General features: G+C 28.0%; 1 protein-coding gene across 1 annotated transcript; it reads right to left on the reverse strand.

Annotated features, from left to right (window-relative positions):
- Positions 1-69: 69 nt before the first annotated feature.
- LOC108321759 (NADH--cytochrome b5 reductase 1) lies at positions 70-6110 on the reverse strand. Its single transcript, XM_017553610.2, has 9 exons — positions 5901-6110; positions 5507-5648; positions 5291-5381; positions 4820-4897; positions 3944-4024; positions 2551-2640; positions 1585-1650; positions 1286-1372; positions 70-374 (listed from the first exon to the last, which is right to left on the reverse strand). The coding sequence occupies exons 1-9, from the start codon at positions 6064-6066 to the stop codon at positions 282-284; spliced, it is 894 nt and encodes a 297-aa protein (XP_017409099.1). The 5' UTR covers positions 6067-6110; the 3' UTR covers positions 70-281.
- Between the last annotated feature and the right edge of the window lie 15314 nt (positions 6111-21424).

Here is a 21424-nt window from a genome sequence, read left to right on the forward strand (position 1 = left end):
TTCCTTAATATTTTTGAAATCTTTAAATAATTAGCCATTAAAATAGTTTCTGAAAATACTCAAGGCATATATATTTTTATTTGATAGTCACAATTAGGAGGAGCATTTTTATTATGCACATTTGGCTGTTTGGCAAGTAGAAAGAAACATTAAGCTTATTAGTGTCACTCTCATCACTTTACATCAACTGTCTTCAAATGAATAATGTGATTAAATTTGCTAAGCACACACATGAAAAGTAGGTAAGAAGAAGAATAGAATGAAAGGAATTAGATTGAAACTTAGAATTGGAACTGCATGTCTGATGTGTAGCCAAGTGCATCAAGGTGAGTAGCCATGGCTGTGTTCATTGCTGGTGGACCACACCTTAGTATCTGCAAAAGTTTAACCCTTTTCACTTTAAATATATGGTAATAAATAATCTAGCCGAGTCTATTGTGGGCAATGTAAGAGTGGATTGTTTTTCTTAAGATTTAACTACAATTTTCTTCAATTTGTGTTATGGGGGTTAAATACTGCATTCAAGATATAGATTTTGGAGTTGAGTCAAGGTTTTGTTTATAAACAACTTTTCAAAGGATAAGAAATCTAAATGTTTTAGTTTTTTTTCATATTTTTGTTCTTAGAAAATGTTTCAAAGGATCGAAAAGAAATTGTATTTAAATTATATTTAACATTAATAAGTAATATGTAATTTTTGTCTCTTTATTTTAAAATGAAAGTATTTGTTTATTTAGGAAAGTTGTAGGTTAATTTTAATTTTAGTTATATATATATATATATATATAATTTCTTTTATTAATGTACTTGAGTATTGTTCTTAATATATTTATTTAAGGTAATATAAAAAGGACTATTAATTAAACTAAAAGAAATAAATGTACAAAAAATCAAAGATGATAACAATAAAATTGCAGGGTTATTTATTTATTTTTTTTTTAAAATAGGAAGCTTGATTGTCTAATTTTAAAATGAAAAACTCAAATTCTAGATAGAGTAAAATTTATTTGGATAAACTTATTTATAAGTACTTTTAGAAGAAAGTGTTTTTATTTTTATTTTTTTTTAAATATTCATTTACGTAAATAGCTTATGTAAGTTAAAAAAAACTGACCTACAGATTCTAAATAAGATATTTGTACAGATTAATTTATATTTTTTTGATAAACAAAATAGTTTTAATTTATGATTTCTTTTCTTTTCTTCTTCTAAAAAAGATGATAAAGAAATTTATTATTTTTAAGTCTATTCTTAATTAAGATGTTATTTGTTAATACATAGTAACCTGAATATCTTTTGCTGGTTCAGGGCAATGTGATTTAATCATCTCCTTCGATACAAACCCAATGCCACCATTCCATTGTTGAGGAGGCTGCAAGTAATTAATAATGAAAATTTCAAACATTTAAATCCACAGAGACATTCATGACCATTTCATGATTCAACTTTATTGTGATAAAATGATAGTAAATTTTATTTCTTATTGCTGAAAAGATTTGTTGAAATGAAATTGGTCTATTTTTTTTTTTTGAAATGATTGAGATATTTAAAGTATGAAAAGTTTGAAATTATATGAAAACAAACCTTATTAAGAACATGATATACTTCAAATCTTTGAGGAAATTTGTCGGCAAAATTATCTAGTTCTTCCTGCACCACCAAACAGATCATTTTAAAAACACCAAGTAAAAGAAATATGTATGAAATAATTTTAATTTAAAATAAACATAGAAATAAATAAATGAGATAATTTTTAAAAAAGTTAAATATGCTAAAACTTAGACGTAAAATTAGGATTCCTCTATGCTTTAAACTTTATATATTTTTATCCATAAACTTAACAAAGTAAATGGACATAGTCCTTTTAACACTATCATATATTTTTTGTGTTCAACTATGTTTTAGAATGATATTTGAATGGTAAAGTGTCAAATAAACTACTTAAATATTATTCTAAATGTAATTTAACATGTAAAAATAATTAAATTAAATGGAATATATTTATTAATTTTTAAAATTTAAAGACTAAAATATATGAAAGTTTGAAACATTGACAAATTTTAATTTTTTTTCAAGAATTAAAAATATATTTAACCATTTTTAAACATGCTAAAAAGTTAATTTAAAAAAGTAAGTTAAATAAATATAAAGAATATCTATTGTACAATGAGACATAATTTAAAGTTTAAAAATTACATTAAATAATTACACTAAATTTATAATTTGTCAAAATTATTACGATGATGAATTTAAATAATGTAAGAAGAAATATATATGATGAAATATTTATCTTTAAATAAACTTTAAATGAATTTATATTTGATTTAAACTTTTCAACTAAGTTATAAAGATTTGTGAAAAATTTAGAAGGGAAAGTGTAAAAGATTACGAGTTCAACTTTCTTCATTAACAAAATATTACTAACTAATATTTTTCAATACAAAAATAAAAATAAAAATAATAATATAAATAATAAAATTTGATAGGATAAAAAATTATAAATAACATAGTAAACTTAAATTGCAATAAGAACTTTAGTAACAATATTACCTTCAATAAAATGTCATCCACTGTTACATTGGCATAAATGAGGTGCACCTTTGTTTTGTCTTTAGGGTTTTCTAGAATGGCTCTTATGAGCTGCAAAAATAACATAACCTTATTTTCTATTTATTACTTCCAAACAATAATGAATAAAACCTAAAGTATATATTCATATAAAAATTTACTTAATCATGAATATTTAATTTAGTAAAACTTAATTATCCTTGGCAAAAACACTATTATTTTGGTGATTTGTTTTTGAAAAAATATTGAAATAGATAGATTTAAAAAAATTACAATAGATAAATCGTTTCATCTTGATATGGTTTTATCAAGAATGAGTTGTATCAGACATGACTTTTGTATAAAACAATTTTAAGTTGAAATTTAGTACAATGTATATTAAATCAAAGTCGTGTTACAAGATTTTAGTTCAATTTTAATAAAAGTCGTGCTAGTTCAATTTAAAATGTTCTAAATTAAAATTGTGCTATTTTAACATGAATTCAACTTTAAAAACACTTTTAATTAAATTTGTATCACTTTAACACAACTTCTCACTTCCATATACTTTTTTCAAATTTACCCATTTTGATAATTTTTCTAAAAATTTGGTCCATTGAACCAACCAAACTAAATAGGAAGATCAAGGCTGTAAATTGAAGAGTCTTACAGAACTGACTTATTTTTAATAAGGTGAGCTAAAATATAGGAATTTTTTCCCCATCTTATTAAACATTAAATTTAAGAGATTAAAATTTTATTCTCTAAAATTTTAAAAAATAAGTTACCTTTTAAAAAAAATTGAGAAACTAAAGCATAATGATTTCATTTAGTTAGGTTTCACCACAAAAATTCTTAAAATAAGCTAAAATTTACTTTCTTAAACTAAACTAAATATCAACGAGTGTTAGAGTTTGAAAATACTTTTGAGTTATAATAAGGTCATATATTCGAATTCCATATCAATTAAAAATTAAATTAATTATTATAAAAAATCAGATTTACATATAAATAAAAGTAATGACACATATTTTTTTAGTAAATCAAAATTATTAATAATAAGATTTGTAACTAAAATGTTCATCAATAAATTTTATTGATGATAGCAAAACCAACCAATAGTAAAAATCCACCAATAATTCTACATTATCAAAAAATATTCCTGTAAATAATATAATTTATCAATGAATTTATTATTATTAAATATTTTTATTAGTAATTAAAATTTTAAAACATGCCAATAAAATATATCAATAAATTCTATTTTATCAATAATTTCTTTTATTAGTGAAAATTTACCAATAATTTAACAGTTTCTTATAATAAATTTATAATATATAAGTAATTTTTTTTAATAATAGAATCTATTAAAAAAGTTTACATGTGATGTGAGTACCTGAAACATAGGAGTTATGCCTGAGCCTCCTGCAATCATTCCCAATGCCCTAACTTGGCCAGGTTTGTAACTGAAACGTCCCTACAGTTATAAACCATACAATTAATATTCCATTATCCTTTTCAAATTATCACTTTCAAATAATACCAATAACTTACTATGTTGGTTGGACAAAGTCAAATACCTATTTCAAAATTTTCTAATTATAAATTACATTTTTTAGCTAAGTTATTTTAAAATATTTCTTTAGAAATTTTATTTTCTTTTTAGCATCAATTTCCAATTTTGTATAGATAAAATATTTACTATCTCTCATATTTATTCTCTTAAAAGTTTAATGAATTATGATTATATAAAAATATATTTTTATCTAAAGAATACAAGCCTTATTTTACATAATAAACTTTTGTATTTACATTTTTTTTGTGTTATTTTATATTTCGGATTAGTTTATCCACTAGTTTTATTAAATATTTTCTAGTTTATTATTTTTGAAATTATAAAGCACAAGCCCATCAACTAGCAATAATTTGGTCATTAACTAAAAATTAAATATTTGTTAGTAGGTCCTTCATGTCACATAATGTAAAATCTCATTCCACTTTTATTTTACTAATAGATCTCCCTTTAATATCTTAAATAATATTTTGTAAGTCTTTTATAGTAAAGAAAATTTAAAACATAACACTTTTTATAGCTTTGAAAATCTTTAGGTTCCTAAGAACACATTCTCTATAGGAAATATTTTATCTTTCCCTCTATTACAAAATTTATGAACAATAGAAATTTTAATATCTTTATTAAACAACTACCACTATGCTCTAATATTTTTTAATTAAATTTTATTTTTCTAATTAAAGACAATTATATTAATACCTTTGGACCCCTTACGGCCAAATAATCACCTTCCTTCATTTGTCTAAAATGGTGGGACATCTTTCCATTTGGGTACATCTGCTTGGTAAAACAAGAAGAGATATATATATATATTATATCATTATGACAACAAAAATAACAATAAATACAAAATTAAACATGTATTTATCTTTAAATAGGTTGGAAATTTTATTTTATTATTTTATTATTGGTTTTTTATGGTCTTCAAAAAATTACATTGTATTTCATGTTGTGGTAGCATTGGCTTTGTTAACTTGAATTGCGATTTGATCTCATGTAAAATAAAATATGACATAAATTTACTTGAAATATAAAAAAAATATTTCTTTTCAAGAAATGATGTGATAAATAGACCAATAATTTGGAGAAAAAATGTATTTAAACCATAAATAAATATATATGGAAAAAGTGAATTCATTTTTTTTAAAAAAATTTCTACAAAAGTTTTACCTTCACAACCAACTCGAAGTACCCAACATCTGAATCCAACGTGATTGGAGTATATGATCTCAGAACTTCTTCTCCTTGGCTATCTCTTCCTCTGCTTAATATAAAAATTTTATACATTTTTTTTTGTTATTTTTCAAAACTATATTATATGTTTTATTTAAAATATGTTAAATTAAATATAATATTAGAGCAATATAATGTAAATATTTTCCAAACCTAACAAGTATGTTGTTTCCAACAGGAAGACCTAATATTGAAGAAGGAGTAGGAAGGGCAAATCTGAATCTTGCAGAGTTGTGGCTCAGCTGTGTCTTCTTTACGAGTTTAAATTCTTTGAAATTTTTGGGATCCAAACATCCTGAAAAAAATAAATAAATCCATTTGATAGTAAATTTGTATGTAAAGACTAATCTAAATTAATTAATTTTGATTAGTTTTCTTTAAATGTTACTTGCAATTTTTGATATTGAAATCTCATCGCTTCCTAAGTCAAAATAATTAATCTAAATTTGTTTTATCGAGAATTGATACGAAAAAGAAACTAACTTATAAAATGAGATTTGTTGTCGTTAAAAATGAATACGAAAAAAATAAGAAGAAAGAAAGGTACCTTTGGGGTGTTTGGTACGATAGCTAATATAAGCAGCGGTGAAGCCAAGAGCAAGAAGAGCAACGACGCCACCGAGAAGTTCAGGGTTGAGGTTCTGGGCAAAGGGCAAAGACTTCAAATCCAAATTGGGAAACCGAAGAGCCATCTTCAATGGTACTTCCAACATTTTTCCAACAAACCCTAAATCAACCAAATCAATTCTGCTTTCATCTGCATGCAAACTTCCTATATTTATAATTACAACAACTTTATTCTTTTCTTCTTCCTTTCACTGTTCTCCTCAAACCAAGCAAAGAATAATCGCAAACGTCTCCATCTTCCATTTATACTTTAACATTTACGAAATAAAGTTGAGGATGTTTCCTACCAACAACAACACATATATTTTTTATTACACACATGGGGTCTTCGCCCCTTAATTTCTTTACTAATACTCAAATTACTTTTAGTAAAATATTGGAAACAGTAATACTCAACTATCATCTTTTTTATTTTTTAGTTTTCAATCTAATTCTATTTTCCTTTCTCTTTTTAAATATATATATATATATATATATATATATATATATATATATATATATATATATATATATATATATTATTAAAAAGAGAGATAAAAAAACTGTAACATCCATGGGGAAAAAAATTAATAGCCATGGCAAATCCAGAAAATATGAATTTTGTTAGCCTTCACCTTTGTGCGGATCACCTAATCTTGTTTAACTGAAAGAGAAATATTATCCAAAACTGTAATTTTCTCCTAGTGATCCAGAAAGTATATATCATAAAACAAAAACAAGGCATATAGAAGACAATTAAAAATAAATTTGTCAAAACCTGAAACGAATTTATCGTTGTCAGCTTAAAAAACAAGAATGAAACTTGATGTTATAAGTATAAAGAGAAAGGAACTTTAACGGGCAATTAATATTGATATGAAACCGTCATGTAAAATAAATAAAACAATAAAGTATAAATCGTGAAAATACTATTGAGTCTAAGAGGAGGAGATTCATGGAAGATACAACACAAATGAGATTTTAATTCAATCAAAAAGTTTACATCATTCTTTATCAAAAATATTAAAATAATGAGTTAATAAGTTTTTTTAGTACTATATTTTCTTATTTTTATTCAATATAAGATTTTGATTCACATATTCTCAACAAATATAAGTTTAATATACTTATTTTACTTTTTTATGTTAAAAAAGAATCAATGTATATAAAATGAAACCAGAATTTTAAAATCAAATTAGAAAAAGAAAATGAAACTCTCTTTTGTTATGTTCGTTGTGCCATTGAATCAAATTTTTATCGTAAATATATATATATATATATATATATATATATATATATATATATATATATATATATATATATATATATATATATATATATGAAAGATTGTAATTAGATAATAAAAAACAATTCAATCTTAACAACATCAATATTAAAAAATTATAAGATTAGTGCAAAATAGACTTTCAAGTTGTCCAATTCAACTTAAAAAAAGCTGTAATATTTTTGCCCAGCCCTAATTGTAACATGAAATTACCTTTTGTTTATCTATAGCAATAATAACCATAGACAAGGTGGAATCACCTTTGCCTCTTTCTTTAGGGCTGGGCAAAAATAACTAATGTGTACTGTATTATAGTTAACTATAATATATTATACTTAAAAAAACTGATCCACTTCTACTAAAAGTTGAGTGTACTATTTTATGGTTTAGTTTTTAAAAACTGAACTTATAACAGTTTTGGTTCAGTTAACTGTGAGAACTGTATCTACTCTTTTCTCTTCTCTAGTTCCCGTTCAATTCCTCCGTCTTGCTAACAAAACGTTATTTAATAATAAAATATTAATAAAAGAAACCATTCAAATAAAAAATTTATAATAAATTTTTTAAGACAAAATATTTTTATCACAAATTTTTATATTTTTTTATCAATAAACATATATTACTTTTTAAATAATATTATTTTAAGTAATAAAAGTAAAATATATTTTTTTAAATTTAATTTTATTAAATTATTAAGTAATATAAATCATAAAAAAAAGACTATATAAAAAAATAATACTTTAAATATATTATATTCTTTAACATATTATTAAATATGTAAAAACATGTTAAAAAAACTTTTAATGATATTAAAATGTGTGTAAGAGCACACACTAAAATAACTATTTATTTTAAAAATCAACTTACTTTAAAATAAATATCAATATTATTATTTTTAAATGATAACATTTTACATACTAAAACTAAAATATATTTTTTAACGTTAAATTTTATTAAATGAATAAATATATAATGAAATATCATAAAAAAATAGTAATGTAGCAAAAATAATTAATATTATAGAAATATCAAATGACAAAAAAATTAACAAACATTTATTAAGAGTAATTTTTCTAGTATCATCTTTTATTATATTATAATAATTAATAAATATTAGTTTAATTTTTATATAATAAAATATAAATAATAAATAATTGATTAATAAAACAATTTTACGAGGAACAAAATAAATATAAATAAAAAATTATTTTAAAATAAAATAAGTAGATAAAAAGATAAAATAAATTATATACACATATAAAACAAAAAAATTTAAATAAAAAATTAAAAAAATAAATATAAAAGTAAAATAATATTCATGACAAAATAAATAAATATAAATAAATATAAATAAAAAATAAAATAAAATAAATAAATAAATAAATAATAACATAATTTCCATACACATATAATAATAAAAGAAATATAAATAAAATAGAAAATAATAATATCAAATAATTAAAAAGTTAATTTGTAAGACACTTATAAATAAAATAAAATAAATATTAAAATAAATTTCAATTAAAAAGAACATATATTGTTATACTATTAAGTTTAAAAACTAGTACAATTCAGTTTAAAAACTAGTACAATTCAGTTTAAAATTAGTATAATTCAGTTTAAAATTAGTATAGTTAATAGTTCAGTTTAGTTTATATTGTAGTTTAGTACAATTTAGTATAGTTCAGTTCAGTCCCGTTTGATAACTCAGTTCAGTTTAGACAAATTAGTTTTTAGTTCAGTACAGATTTTAGTAATACAGTGCAGTTCATTTCTATTTGCCCACTTCTATCTTTCTTATGTAACCACTTTTCGTCAAACATTGTACACTCGTACATTGGTTGCCTCAAACATTCATCAATTTATAGATGTTGTGCTCAATATGCACAACTTCTGTTGAAAGAAAATTAAACAACATAAAAATTCTGTTTTTCTCTAACCATTCCAATGTAATATGATAGGACTCAACTTTTGTTTTATATACATAATTTTATTTAAGAAATAATTTCTTAACGTGAATTCATTACATTAATAAATTTAATATAAAAAGCCGTGTATGTTAAACACCATTTTATCTGTAAAAATAAAATAAACTCATTCTTTTGATCTATGATATATATAAATATAAGATTTTAAATTTAAACCGAAGTAATATTGTATGACCTTTTTAATAAAGTCGTGTGCATGAAACACAAAAACTCTTTTACGTTAAATTTCTCCAAACGATTCTGAACTCAATCGGCAGGAAACTATTTTTTAATGTTAATCTTATGCTAATGTGAGCAAAGTTGATATGATTAGTTCTATATAGTTGGCTGGTGTTCATAAAAACCTTATACACTAAAAGAAATATAAAAGGAATAATTTTATTTTTTTTGAATCCACCATTATGAGTTACATGGAGAAATATTCATATAAGAACACAATGTTGGATGGATGATAAGATGAAAGGCCTAATTAACAAGGAAAATGACATATGCAATCTTCTATGGCATTACACATTCCACTCGCTAAGTTTCCATGCTTTCTGACACAATCACTGTTACACTTGCTTTCTACACAATCCTCATTCAACTTCTCATCACACCTTCTTCCTTCTACCATTTTCATTCCTCCTTCATTTTCTACATCACAAATGCAATATTCAATACCCAACTTCATTATAAACTCGTTCACAACAAAAATAAATTTGAAAGATTAGTATAAACACAAATTAGTCAGTAGGTTGAATGAAAAAAATCAAAACATACCAATCTCAATGGAAAGAACAAGCAATAGGAGCAAAACTGAAGTGATGAACTTCATGTTAAATGATATTTCACTAATGTTAAGTTGACCACTCTTTAGTTCAAAATACTTCTTTAGGATGGATTGATGTGATGCATGTTGTGATATATATATATTATCACACATTTAATATAAATAATCAATATCTTATTTATATCTTATCAGTTACATATCCTACATTTATTAAAAATAAAATCAATTTTAAATATATTAATTATAATAAATCATCTTAATTATTTTTTAAACTCAATTAGACCACCATACATAAATGGAAATAAAGATAGTCTTACTTTATAACTCAATTAGACGTATTCTTGATTTGCATATATTTTATTGGTTTTTTCTTTTAATGGAATTACAAAAATTAAAAAAAAACATAAATATTATATATAAATATAAAAAGAATGTAAATTTTTGAATATAAAAACATAAATATTATATATATATATATATAAATATATATACTAATATTATCACACACTTAATATAAATAATCAATACCTTATTTATATCTTATCAGTTATATATCCTACATTTATTAAAAATAAAATCAATTTAAAATATATTAATTAGAATAAATCATCTTAATTATTTTTGAAACTCAATTAGACCACCATACATAAATGAAAATAAAGATAGTCTTACTTACAACAACAAATTAAACTTAAACCCATTTTATAACAATAAATTATATATATATATATATATATATATATATATATATATATATATATAAATTTAATAAAAGTAATTCTTACGTTTTATTTGCAAATATTTTATTGTTTTTTTCTTTTAATGGTATTACAAAAGATAAGAAGAAACATAAACTAATTCCTGTTAGAGTTGAATCTGAAACATATTTTAGTCCCCACAATTAGAAAGTATTAAAATTGTGAAAAAAATATTAAATGAAAGTAAAAATAATTATTAATATTTTCAAAACAAATTTAGAAAACAGTTCATTTATTCTTTTTGTGAATCTTAGAGATAATGTTAACTTTTTTTCCTTTTTTTATCTAATTTTATTTCACAAACACACAAACATAAACATGTATGTAGTAAGATATCAATAAAACAATCATAACAACAAAATACATACATATTGATTATATCAACCATAATCAAACACACAACAAGATACATATCTTTTGATTATACCCACCATAATCAAACATACAACAAGATACATACATTATGATTATATTAACCATAATTTAACACCTCATACATACACTAGTGAAAAAAAAAGGATTTTCACTTGCGATTTTGACATCGATTTAGTTGTAATTGAAGCAAAAAATGGCGCGGTGACATTTTTGTAATTATCGCAAATGTATATGCCTTGATTCAAAAAGAACCGATGCCTAAAACTGGTATGGTGACATTTATGTAATTATCGCATGTAATTATCGCAAAGGTCTATTACCTCGGTTGTTTAAAGAACCGATGCATAAAATAGTCGAATTTTTTATTTTTTTTGAGAGGGTTTAGGCATCGGTTCTTTATAGAATTGAGGTCGTAGACCCTTATTGCCTCGGTTAAAAAAATAACCGAGGTAATAACATGTGTTTAGGGTTAAATTTCGCGAACAGAGACAGAAGTTGCGCCACCCCTCTCTTTTCTCCCATTTTCATTCATTGGCGCTTCCTCTTCTCTATTCCGATGGAGGGATCATCAATGGCGGGACGGAGGCGCGACGAAGACGCGTCAAAGACATGGTGGGGGCGCAAGGGCACGATGGTCGTTCTCGTTCTTCTTCTTCTTCTCTTCATTCTCATTTTTGCAGCGAAGGAGGAAGCTTCCTTCCGTCCCCTTTTTCTGACTTCGATTAGATTGTTTTATGTTTGATTGATTTGGTGGTGTTTGATTGATTCTCTTCAGGTGGTGGTGGGAGCTCGCCGTCCTCGTTCTTTGTTTTTCACTTTATTTTTCGCAATTGGGAATCTTTAATGATGGTGGTGTGAGATGGAGCGGTGGGCGTTGATGGATTGCGGCCAAGGGCTAACAACTCACGTGGCAATTAGTGAAAAAAAACAAAAAAAAAACCCTCTACTGCCTCGGTTCGATTTTAACCGAGGAAAAAGCATACACCTTTTTGCCTCGGTTCTGAACCGATGCAAAAAGTCTACCCCTTTTTGCCTCGCCTGTATATGCCTCGGTTGTGGAACCGTGGCGTATAAGAGAAAATAACTGCTGTCGGTTCCCTTTACTGCACTAGTGATAGTAGTAATAACAATAGGATTCCTAATCCTCTAACATAAACAATTTAATCATACTAAATTACTCGGTCCTCAATCCCCGATCCTTGAACTTCGATCATCGATCCTTGCTCTCTAACCCTTGTTGTCATCACTAACATCTTACACATAGACCCTTGGTCTATCCACTCATTAGCATTCATGCTAACTACTTTCTATAACCATTATAGTAACACCACTATCAACATAACATAACTTGGAGCATCTCAAGTACCATGATTATCATCATAGATAAACCACCATCCCAGTCATGAACAACACCATGAGCATCACCGTACCATAATATCATAATGGAAAGAGTTCATCTCAGTCTTGTACCCTACCTCATCGATTGTAACTGCTCCTACAGCCCACCTGTAGCCTCCCCTATAGGACATCTGTAGCCTCCTCTACAGATCATCTCACTAGTAAAAAATAAGCTTTTTAACGCGCTATATATGCTTCGGTTTCGCAAAAACTAAAGCGTATAATAATGCGGTGGCATTTTCGTAGTTATGGTGACATTATATGCCTCGTTTCATTGAGAACTGATGTTGAACAGGTATATTGCCTCGATTGTTGCTCAGAACCGAGGCAGTATCTCCTGCCAGAACCAGACATCCTCTGAACCAAACGTTCCAAAATCCATTTTGGTAAAATTTATTGCCTCGGTTCCCTCTTAGCCGATGCCGAACGGGTATACTGCCTCTATTGATGCTCAGAACTGAGGCAATTTGAACTTTCCAAAATCCATTTTGGTAAACTCTATTGCTTCGGTTCCCTCTTAGCCGATGTCGTAGGTGCTTTATGCTTCGATTTGCCCCACAGACCAAGGTAGTATGTCTTACCACAAGCACATATCCTCTGAAACCGAACGTTCCAAAATCCATTTTGGTAACTGAAACGGTTAAATATACCGTTATTTATGATTCAATTTTGATATTAAATCATCCCTTTGTTACTTAGAAGCGTGCTTGAACTCATGTTTTTAGTATAGTTTTGTGAATAAGTGAGTAGAGGGTATACTTGATGATTTTATCACTAAATTCCCTTGATTTTGTAGGTTATTGGAATGATTTAAAAGAAGAGCAAAAGTATCAAGAAGTTGGAATTGAAGAGGGACAATTAAAACATACAAAAAGGAGCACAGGAGGCCACACAGGGCACCAAAATGAAGTCAGAAATGAAGGAAGAAAGTCGAGGATCACATGAAAACAGAAATAGGGCTTGCTTGTGTCACAAAGTTTCAGAAATTTCCAAGAACTCAAGGGAATGAGACTTATACCAGCTTTAGACAAGCATCTGATAAGTGAGAATGGAAGCTCTTGACACCAAGATTTCTTAGACACAATCTGATTGTAATTTAGATAAAATGAGACGGAAGAAATCTAGAGAGAGAAGGAGGAGAAAAGAGAACAGAGCTTTGAAGAGTGATAATGGTTTCTCAGATAATGAAACGAACTTTGAATTTAACGGATATATATCAACATTATTTTATTATTAAATACTCGCTCCCATTATCTGCTGCCACTTGTTCACTCCCAAGGTTGACTTCTCTTAGTCTTTACATGAGACACCTTTTCCCTCTATAAACTAAATTTTCTGGGCTCTTACACATAACATGCTGGTGTGAATTTTTAAAATAAAATATAAATAAAGTTATAAAATAGTCAAATATAATATAAATCAAATTAAATATAAATTCATTTTTACTTTAATTAAATTTAACCTAATAAAATATAAATTTAAGTTAATTTAAAAATAAATTAAATTAAATTTTAATTTTAATATTTTAGTAATAAAAGATAATCACAATACAAATAATATGAAATTTGCTTCTCCAAAACATAATCTTAAAATATAACAGTTACCTATCTGGAATGTTTACCTCAAAATCAATTTTCAAAACTATGGTGAATAAAGTATTCCAAAATCTAGAGACCTAGAACAAATTATTCAAATATGACAATATTTCAATGTGTGATAAAACAAGTTAAAAGAATCACTTTTCTCAATTAACCTCACTAAGGTTGATGACAAAATCATATGAAAGGTAAAAGAAGAAGGAATTTATAGAGTAAAATTTGATTAGTTAGATTGGATCCTCAGGTCCTTTGCTACATGCATGATCAAATTATAAATAGACGAGGTATGAAAGAAAAATTTTAGAGGAAAGAGAGAAAGAATTTTAGAGACATAGAGAAAGGTTAGAGAAGAAAGAAAAGAGTGAAGGGCTCTAGGGCATCATGACATTAATGTTACAAATGATATGATGGACCCAACAAATAACAAATACTGATATGATAGACTTGAAATGACTTTGAACCCTCTTAAGAAGTGGACTTTAATGCAATGAATACGAGTTTTACCACCATGACTTATCTTAAGAAATGCATTTTAAGTCTAACCCAACCCTACAAAATTCACTTGTAAGATGATGTTTGCACTCACTAATATATTTTACATTTTTTATCTAGTTGATATGAAATCTCCAACACATCCTTCTCACATCAAGACATATACATATCAAGCATGAGAGTGAATATTAATGGATAGTTGGATAATAATTGGCATGATAGACTAAAAAAATAACGAATATTGCTAGGATAGACTTCAAATGACTTTGATACCATCTTAAGAAGTGAACTTTAATCCTAACGCAACCCTACTTAATCGGTTTGATATTTGTACTTACTTATATATTATAAATTCATTTTATCTTTAATTGATTTGAGATCTCCAACATCTTATATATTATAAATTTATTTTATATATTCTATTGTAGTTAAGAAAATAGACTTTGAATTTAGTGAAATTAAGTATTATAAATAGCCAAACTAATACATTGTTGATTATTCGAGGCAACCAATGTATGAGTGTATAAAATTTGAGGGGAGTTGGTTACATAAGGAAGAGGCAAAGGTGAATCCATATTACCTTGTCTGTGGCTATGATTGCTACAAATTAACAAAATGTAGAAGACCAATGTCATGGTTACATACCACAATATGGTCACAACGTTTAGGACCACCGATGTTTTTGTAGTTCCTACAACTTTTATCGAAGTTGCAAACAATTTTTAAACAAAAGTTAAATAGATGTTGTGCTCAATATGCACAACTTATGTTTTAAAAAATAATTAAACAACATAAAAATTATGTTCTTTTTAAAGGGTTGCAATAGAACACAAGTCCTACTGTTTTTATACACAATTTTATTTAATAAAAAAATTGTGTTTTCTTACTACGACTTCGTTACATTACTAATTTTAATAAAAAAAATTGTATCGATTAAACATGATTTCGTTCTAAAAAAAATAGTCATTCAATTCCATGCACTTTATGATAACATTCTTGCTTGGTTGTTGATTATTTATGAGGTTTGCATCTGTTGTGTATGTCTTCATTATATGAGCACCATAGTTGAAGCTTGATTGGCTAAAGCATCACTATATCTTGACTAATCTTTCTATGATGAGCAAACATGAGTGATTTACTTGTCCTAGAGGAAAATGCTTTTTGGTGTACTAGATCATTGTAGTGTGATTATTTTGTTTAAGACAAGTTACGTTTTGCTTGAGGACAAACAAAGTTTTAAATTTAGGGTTATGATAACGGTTAAAAATATTGTTATCTGTGATGTAATTTTGATACTAAATGCACCCTTTTTGACTTAGAAACTTGCTTTAACTCATGTTTTTGCTTTAGTTTTCTAAATAAGAGAGTTAATGTTATACTTGATGATTTTATCACTAAATTCCCCTGATTTTGTAGGCTATTTGAATGATTTGAAAGAAGAGTTAAAATACCAAATAGTTGGAATGCAAAAAAGTTAACCAAAATGCAGAAAAGTCAACCAAAGTGCACAAAAGTCAACCAGAATGAAAAGTCAACCAGAATGAAAAGTCAACCAGAGTGTAGAAAAGTTAACCAAAGTGTAGAAAAAAGGCGCTGAGCGCAAAAAAAGGGCGTTGAGTGCCAATTTCTTCTGTCTCACGCTTGAGCGCCACTGCTGAGCGTTAGTTTAGTTCTGCAACCACCGCTGGGCACCCTAAGTGGGGCGCTGAGCGCCAGTTTCGTGTGCTTGGACTCGTTTTCTATTATTTTTATGTTCTATTTAAGGACTTGCACATCGTAGGGATTGTATCTCTTGATGGCATAAGCACAAAAACACACATTTTGCTCCTCTGGAGGCAGATTTGGGGATGCAGGAGTCTCCTCTTCAGTTTCTAGGGTTTTTCTATCTTTGTCATTCCATTATTCATCTAGTTTCTCCATGATTATGGTGAAATAAACTTTATTTGTTGTTGGGGAAGATGTAACATCTAAACTCTCATGTATTGAATTGATTTATTTTATAAATGCTTTACTTCATTAATTGTTAGGGTTTGTCCTCTACGCTCAATGCATGCTTTGTTTAATTCATTCAATTGCATGATTATTGATTTTGTCGATATGGACACATATGTGAAAATATAGAACTGGGGAAATTCTCCCAAAAGTAATATTACCTAGACATAGAGATAGGAGGGTTGGTTGCCTTTAAGCTTCTGTGCGAATGTAATGCATAATTAATTGCTGGGGATACAAGACATTGTGATATAGTAATTAAGAGTAGACTTTCTTCACCGAGACATCGGGTTTAAGGTAAATTAGAAAGTGGCATTAACATTAATGAAGAAGATGAATTCTTATATGGATAAGAGTGATTAGGTGAAATCTAAACCCCAACAACATATTCATCTCATATTTTCAATAGCATTCATTCACCCTTGTGTTTAGCTTCAATTGATCAAATTTGCATTCATGTTTATTTTTATTGCATTTGCATTAAAAAACACCAAAAATTGTTCTTAAGTCTTAATTGGTTAAGCGATTACATAACTGTTTAGTGTCGTGAGTCTCTTGGGAAACTATACTTGGTCTTACCATTTATTATTACTTGATACGATTCGATACACTTGCCGAGGTCTTAACAAGTTTTTGGCACCGTTGCCGGGGACTCGTGGTATAACTATTCTATTTGTGTAATTCTTAACCGACTAGACTTTTTATCTTTTTATTTTTTCATCTTTTTATCTTTTTATCTTTTCATCATTTTATCTTTTTATCTTTTTATCTTTTAATCTTTTAATCTTTTTATCTTTTAATTTTTTTTATCTTTTTATCTTTTCATCTTTTCATCTTTTTATTTTTTTATCTTTTCATCTTTTTATCTTTTCACTTTTTTTTTATCTTTCTATCTTTTTATCTTTTTATTTTTTTTATCTGTTTGTGCTAATTGGGTGCTCTAGTGCAGTGTTCTTGAGTGTCTACAAGATTAAATTCAAAAATTTGTACTAGGAGCACAAGATCATCATAAAGAAAAGAAGGAGGAAGAAGGTCGCAAGGCGCGCCTGGGTGCGCCTGGGCGCCTGTTAACCCTCGGCAAGTGTACCGAATCGTATCAAGTAATAATAAAATGATAAGACCAAGTATCATTTCCCAAAGGACTCACGACCTAAATAGTTATGTGATTTGTTGATTATCTTAGACTTGTAACCAAAAATATTGTTGTTGAACTATGAAAAATAAACATGAATGCAAAGTTTTGATCAATGGACTTGTTAAATGCAAAAAAGGTTGATGTATAATATGAATGATTATGTTGTTGGGGTTTCCGATTCATCCTATCCATTCTATAGTATTCAAGAATTCATCTTTCTTCATTAATGTTAATGCCACTTTCTAATTTACCTTAAACCCGATGTCTCGGTGAAGAAAGCCTACGCTTAATCACTAGTTTAAAATGTCTTGTCTCCTTAGCAATTATTCATGCACTACATTCGCACAGAAGCTTAAAGGCAACCAATCCTCCTATCCCTATGTCTAGGCAATATTGCTTTTGGAAGAATTTCTTCAGTTTTTGATTTACTTATATGTGTCCATAGAAATAACATCAATGATCATGCAATTGAATGAGTTATACAAAGCTTGCATAGAGTATAGAAGAAAAACCCTAACAATTAATGAAAGAAAGCATATGGATTAAAGAACCAATTCAATACATGAGAGTTTCACAGGATTACATTGATTCCCCAACAACAATGAAGGTTTAGTTCACCATAGACCTTGTGAAACTAGATGAAAAAGATTGAAAGAATGAAAGATAGAACCCTAGAAGTTGAAGAATAAAGCTTGAGCATCCAAAATCCTCCTCCAAGGGGTGAAGAAAGTGTGATTTTGCCTCTTTCTGTCCACATCTCGTAACCCTAATTCGGCTAAAACCTTATATAGCTTCCTAAAAATAACAGAAAATTGGCCCATGGCCCAATAAAATGGCGCTCAGCGGTAAATGCGATTCTTCTGTTTTAACGCTCAGCTGTATTTTTGCCCCTCATCATTTACTGCGGAACTTCAGAGTGCCGCTCAACGGTAAAAGTGGCGCTGAGCGGTACTTGCGACTCTTCTTTTGTGCAATTTTTCTTCCTTTTCTGAGTCCAACTTTTGGCTACTTCACTTCTTTCATTCAATTCATCTTAAAACCTACAAAAATAAGGAAAACCAAGCATAAAACCTATCCAACTCTCTTATTTCCAAAACTTACTCAAAAACATGATTCCAAGCTAATTTCTAAGTTATAAAGGTTGTCTTTAAGGTCAAAATTAAGTATAAAAATAACAATTTTTCAACTGTTATCACAACCCCAAACTTAGAACTTTGCTTGTCCTCAAGCCAACAAGATGTAACTCAGTCTTCCACCAATCCATACAATGGTTCACCACATTCAAAACTCCTTCTTTCAAAATAAGTAATTACTCAAATTAGCTCAACACAAAGAATTCAGTGAAGATGCACACATGCTTTAGTGTTCACATAATCACATAGTATCCAACAAAATGCTATTCTCATGAATGATCAATCAACTAAGCATAAATGTAATCATGTGCTCATGCACTCTTTCCTCACCAGATAAAGTGTTTCACTCAAACACACAAGTGTATAAAAGGTCACTCCTTCACTCTATGTCACATTAATTAACTTTGTCTTTCATTTAACCACAATCAAACACATTCACAAGCAAGTATCATCACAAGGACTTTTCTATGGCTTATAATGTGGCTGGGCTAACAAGAAAATTTGTTTTTCTGGATCACAAAATCCTCGAGTTAAGTGAATCATCTAAACACAACCATTTTTCCTTCTTCCCAACTTTCTTTTGCATTGAGCCTTTCTCTTTTTCTTTCTTTTCTTTCCTTTTTATTTTGCTTTTCATATGCTTAGCTCAATGCTTTTCATATTCCCTTTTTAGACTTCCCAACAACCCCAAACTTGAACATTTATCAATACCACAAGATATCTTCAACTAAACTCAAGGTAAAGCTTTTCAAAAAGGGTTTTCTATCATGTTCAAAGCTAAGGGTTCAAAGGATAGAACACATTTTGCTCTCTTTTATTGGGCTAAAATCTTGCATTTGACTAATAAGGGTAACAACAGATGGCCTTGATCATATGACACATACAAGCAAGTGATTCAGTCATAGAAACCTTGGCAAACTCATTGGCTAAGTGACGAAGAATTTAGATCAGCTCATGTTCATGTCTTGATCAATTGCAATGAAGTTCAACCTTATCTTGAGTAAGGCTTCAAATAAATTGCTTTTCTCAAGTTTATGTTTTTATATTAAATTGATATTGATCGAATATCGTCATACATATGGACAGCTAATTCTTGCATACCTATCAAATTTCTGAGTCAAACAGTTTGACACATATACATGCAAACTTCCCGTTGTGGTTCAAGGATCAAGTATGACTTATGAAATTCTTCCTCACTCATTTGTTATTCACATATTTATGCATTTAATTATATTGAATAGGTTCATATATTTTGTGGTTGTAGGTTCATAATGATCCTTTAAGTGTTAGAAACCAACATCTTAGAGATTTATCACTTGGTCCTTTAAGATGTGTAAAGGAATAACATACCTACTTTGTGAATGGATATAAATTTCATACTCATGCATGGAGCCAGGGCAAGACGACGATAAATAGTGAGGTTCATGTTAAAAGCCTTACAGAAGGGGGTGAAGATGATTTCTATGGTGTCATTAAGCACATATATGAGCTCGAGTACAATACCTCAACCATTGAAAAGAAGATTGTATTATTTTATTGTGATTGGTTTGATCCATAAAGAATAGGGACAAGGGTAGATTCAAAGTTTGGTATTGTGGATATTCGAATGGATAAAAGATATGTCTTGTTTGATCCTTTTATAATTGCACATAATGTAGAACAAGTGTATTAAGTACCATATCCTGCATCACGCACAGACAAACGAGGTTGATGTGTTTCAATAAAGACCAAGCCTCGAGGTCGTATGGATTCTAATGAGGTAGAAGCCGAAGTGCCATACCAAGTGGAGGAAATGTCACATGTTAATGACATCATTGAAGTTGAAGAAGTTATCCGATTGCAAGATATAGAAGCCAGTCTTGAAGAAGTGGACCCCAACAATGTACCATCAGTTGAAGGGTATATGGATGAAGAAACAAGTGAATCGGAAGAAGAATGCAACGAAGGAGGACAAAGTGAAGATGAGGACGAAGATTCATTTCACAAAACATCTATAGACATCTATAGACATCTGACAGTGCACACATCGACGTCCAACCCCACCCCTAGCACAAAACAATTCAGGCATGTGATCATCGGGTGATACACCTCGGACGTGTGTATAGACGTCGGGGGGAGGAGAAGACGAACATTTGTATAGACATCCGACGGCGGCACATTGGACGCCTATATGGACGTCCGAGGGTGTACACCGGACGTCTTCATAGGCGTTGGGCCTGACACATCGGACGTCTATACACACGTCCGATGTGGACCCCCCGACGTTTGAGTAACGTCACCCACAAAGACGTCGGGGGAAGGTCGGACGTCTAAAAGCCAAAAGAACGGACGTCTAAAGCCAATTTTGCACTAGTGCAAAAACAAAGGTGTCAGATAAAAATATTGCATACACAATAAATAAATATATATATATATATATATATATGATTATTACAAAAAGAAATAAATTATTTTTTAAATATAAATAACACACCATTTTATCTTTTAAATAAAATAGTTAACCACATTTATTTAAAGTAAAATATATTTAATTTGTATA

The sequence above is a fragment of the Vigna angularis genome, chromosome 5 (genome assembly GCF_016808095.1).
Source record: "Vigna angularis cultivar LongXiaoDou No.4 chromosome 5, ASM1680809v1, whole genome shotgun sequence".
Taxonomy (NCBI): Eukaryota; Viridiplantae; Streptophyta; class Magnoliopsida; order Fabales; family Fabaceae; genus Vigna; species Vigna angularis.

What these genes read in the sequence shown, in the direction of transcription:
- LOC108321759 (XM_017553610.2), bottom strand. Translation starts at nt 6,066, where the DNA reads ATGTTGGAAGTACCATTGAAGATGGCTCTTCGGTTTCCCAATTTGGAT. An exon ending in GGAAACAACATACTTGTTAG is followed by an intron (nt 5,382 to 5,506) that starts GTTTGGAAAATA and finishes TATATTAAGCAG; the next exon opens with AGGAAGAGATAGCCAAGGAG. An exon ending in GCATAACTCCTATGTTTCAG is followed by an intron (nt 2,641 to 3,943) that starts GTACTCACATCA and finishes TTATTTTTGCAG; the next exon opens with CTCATAAGAGCCATTCTAGA.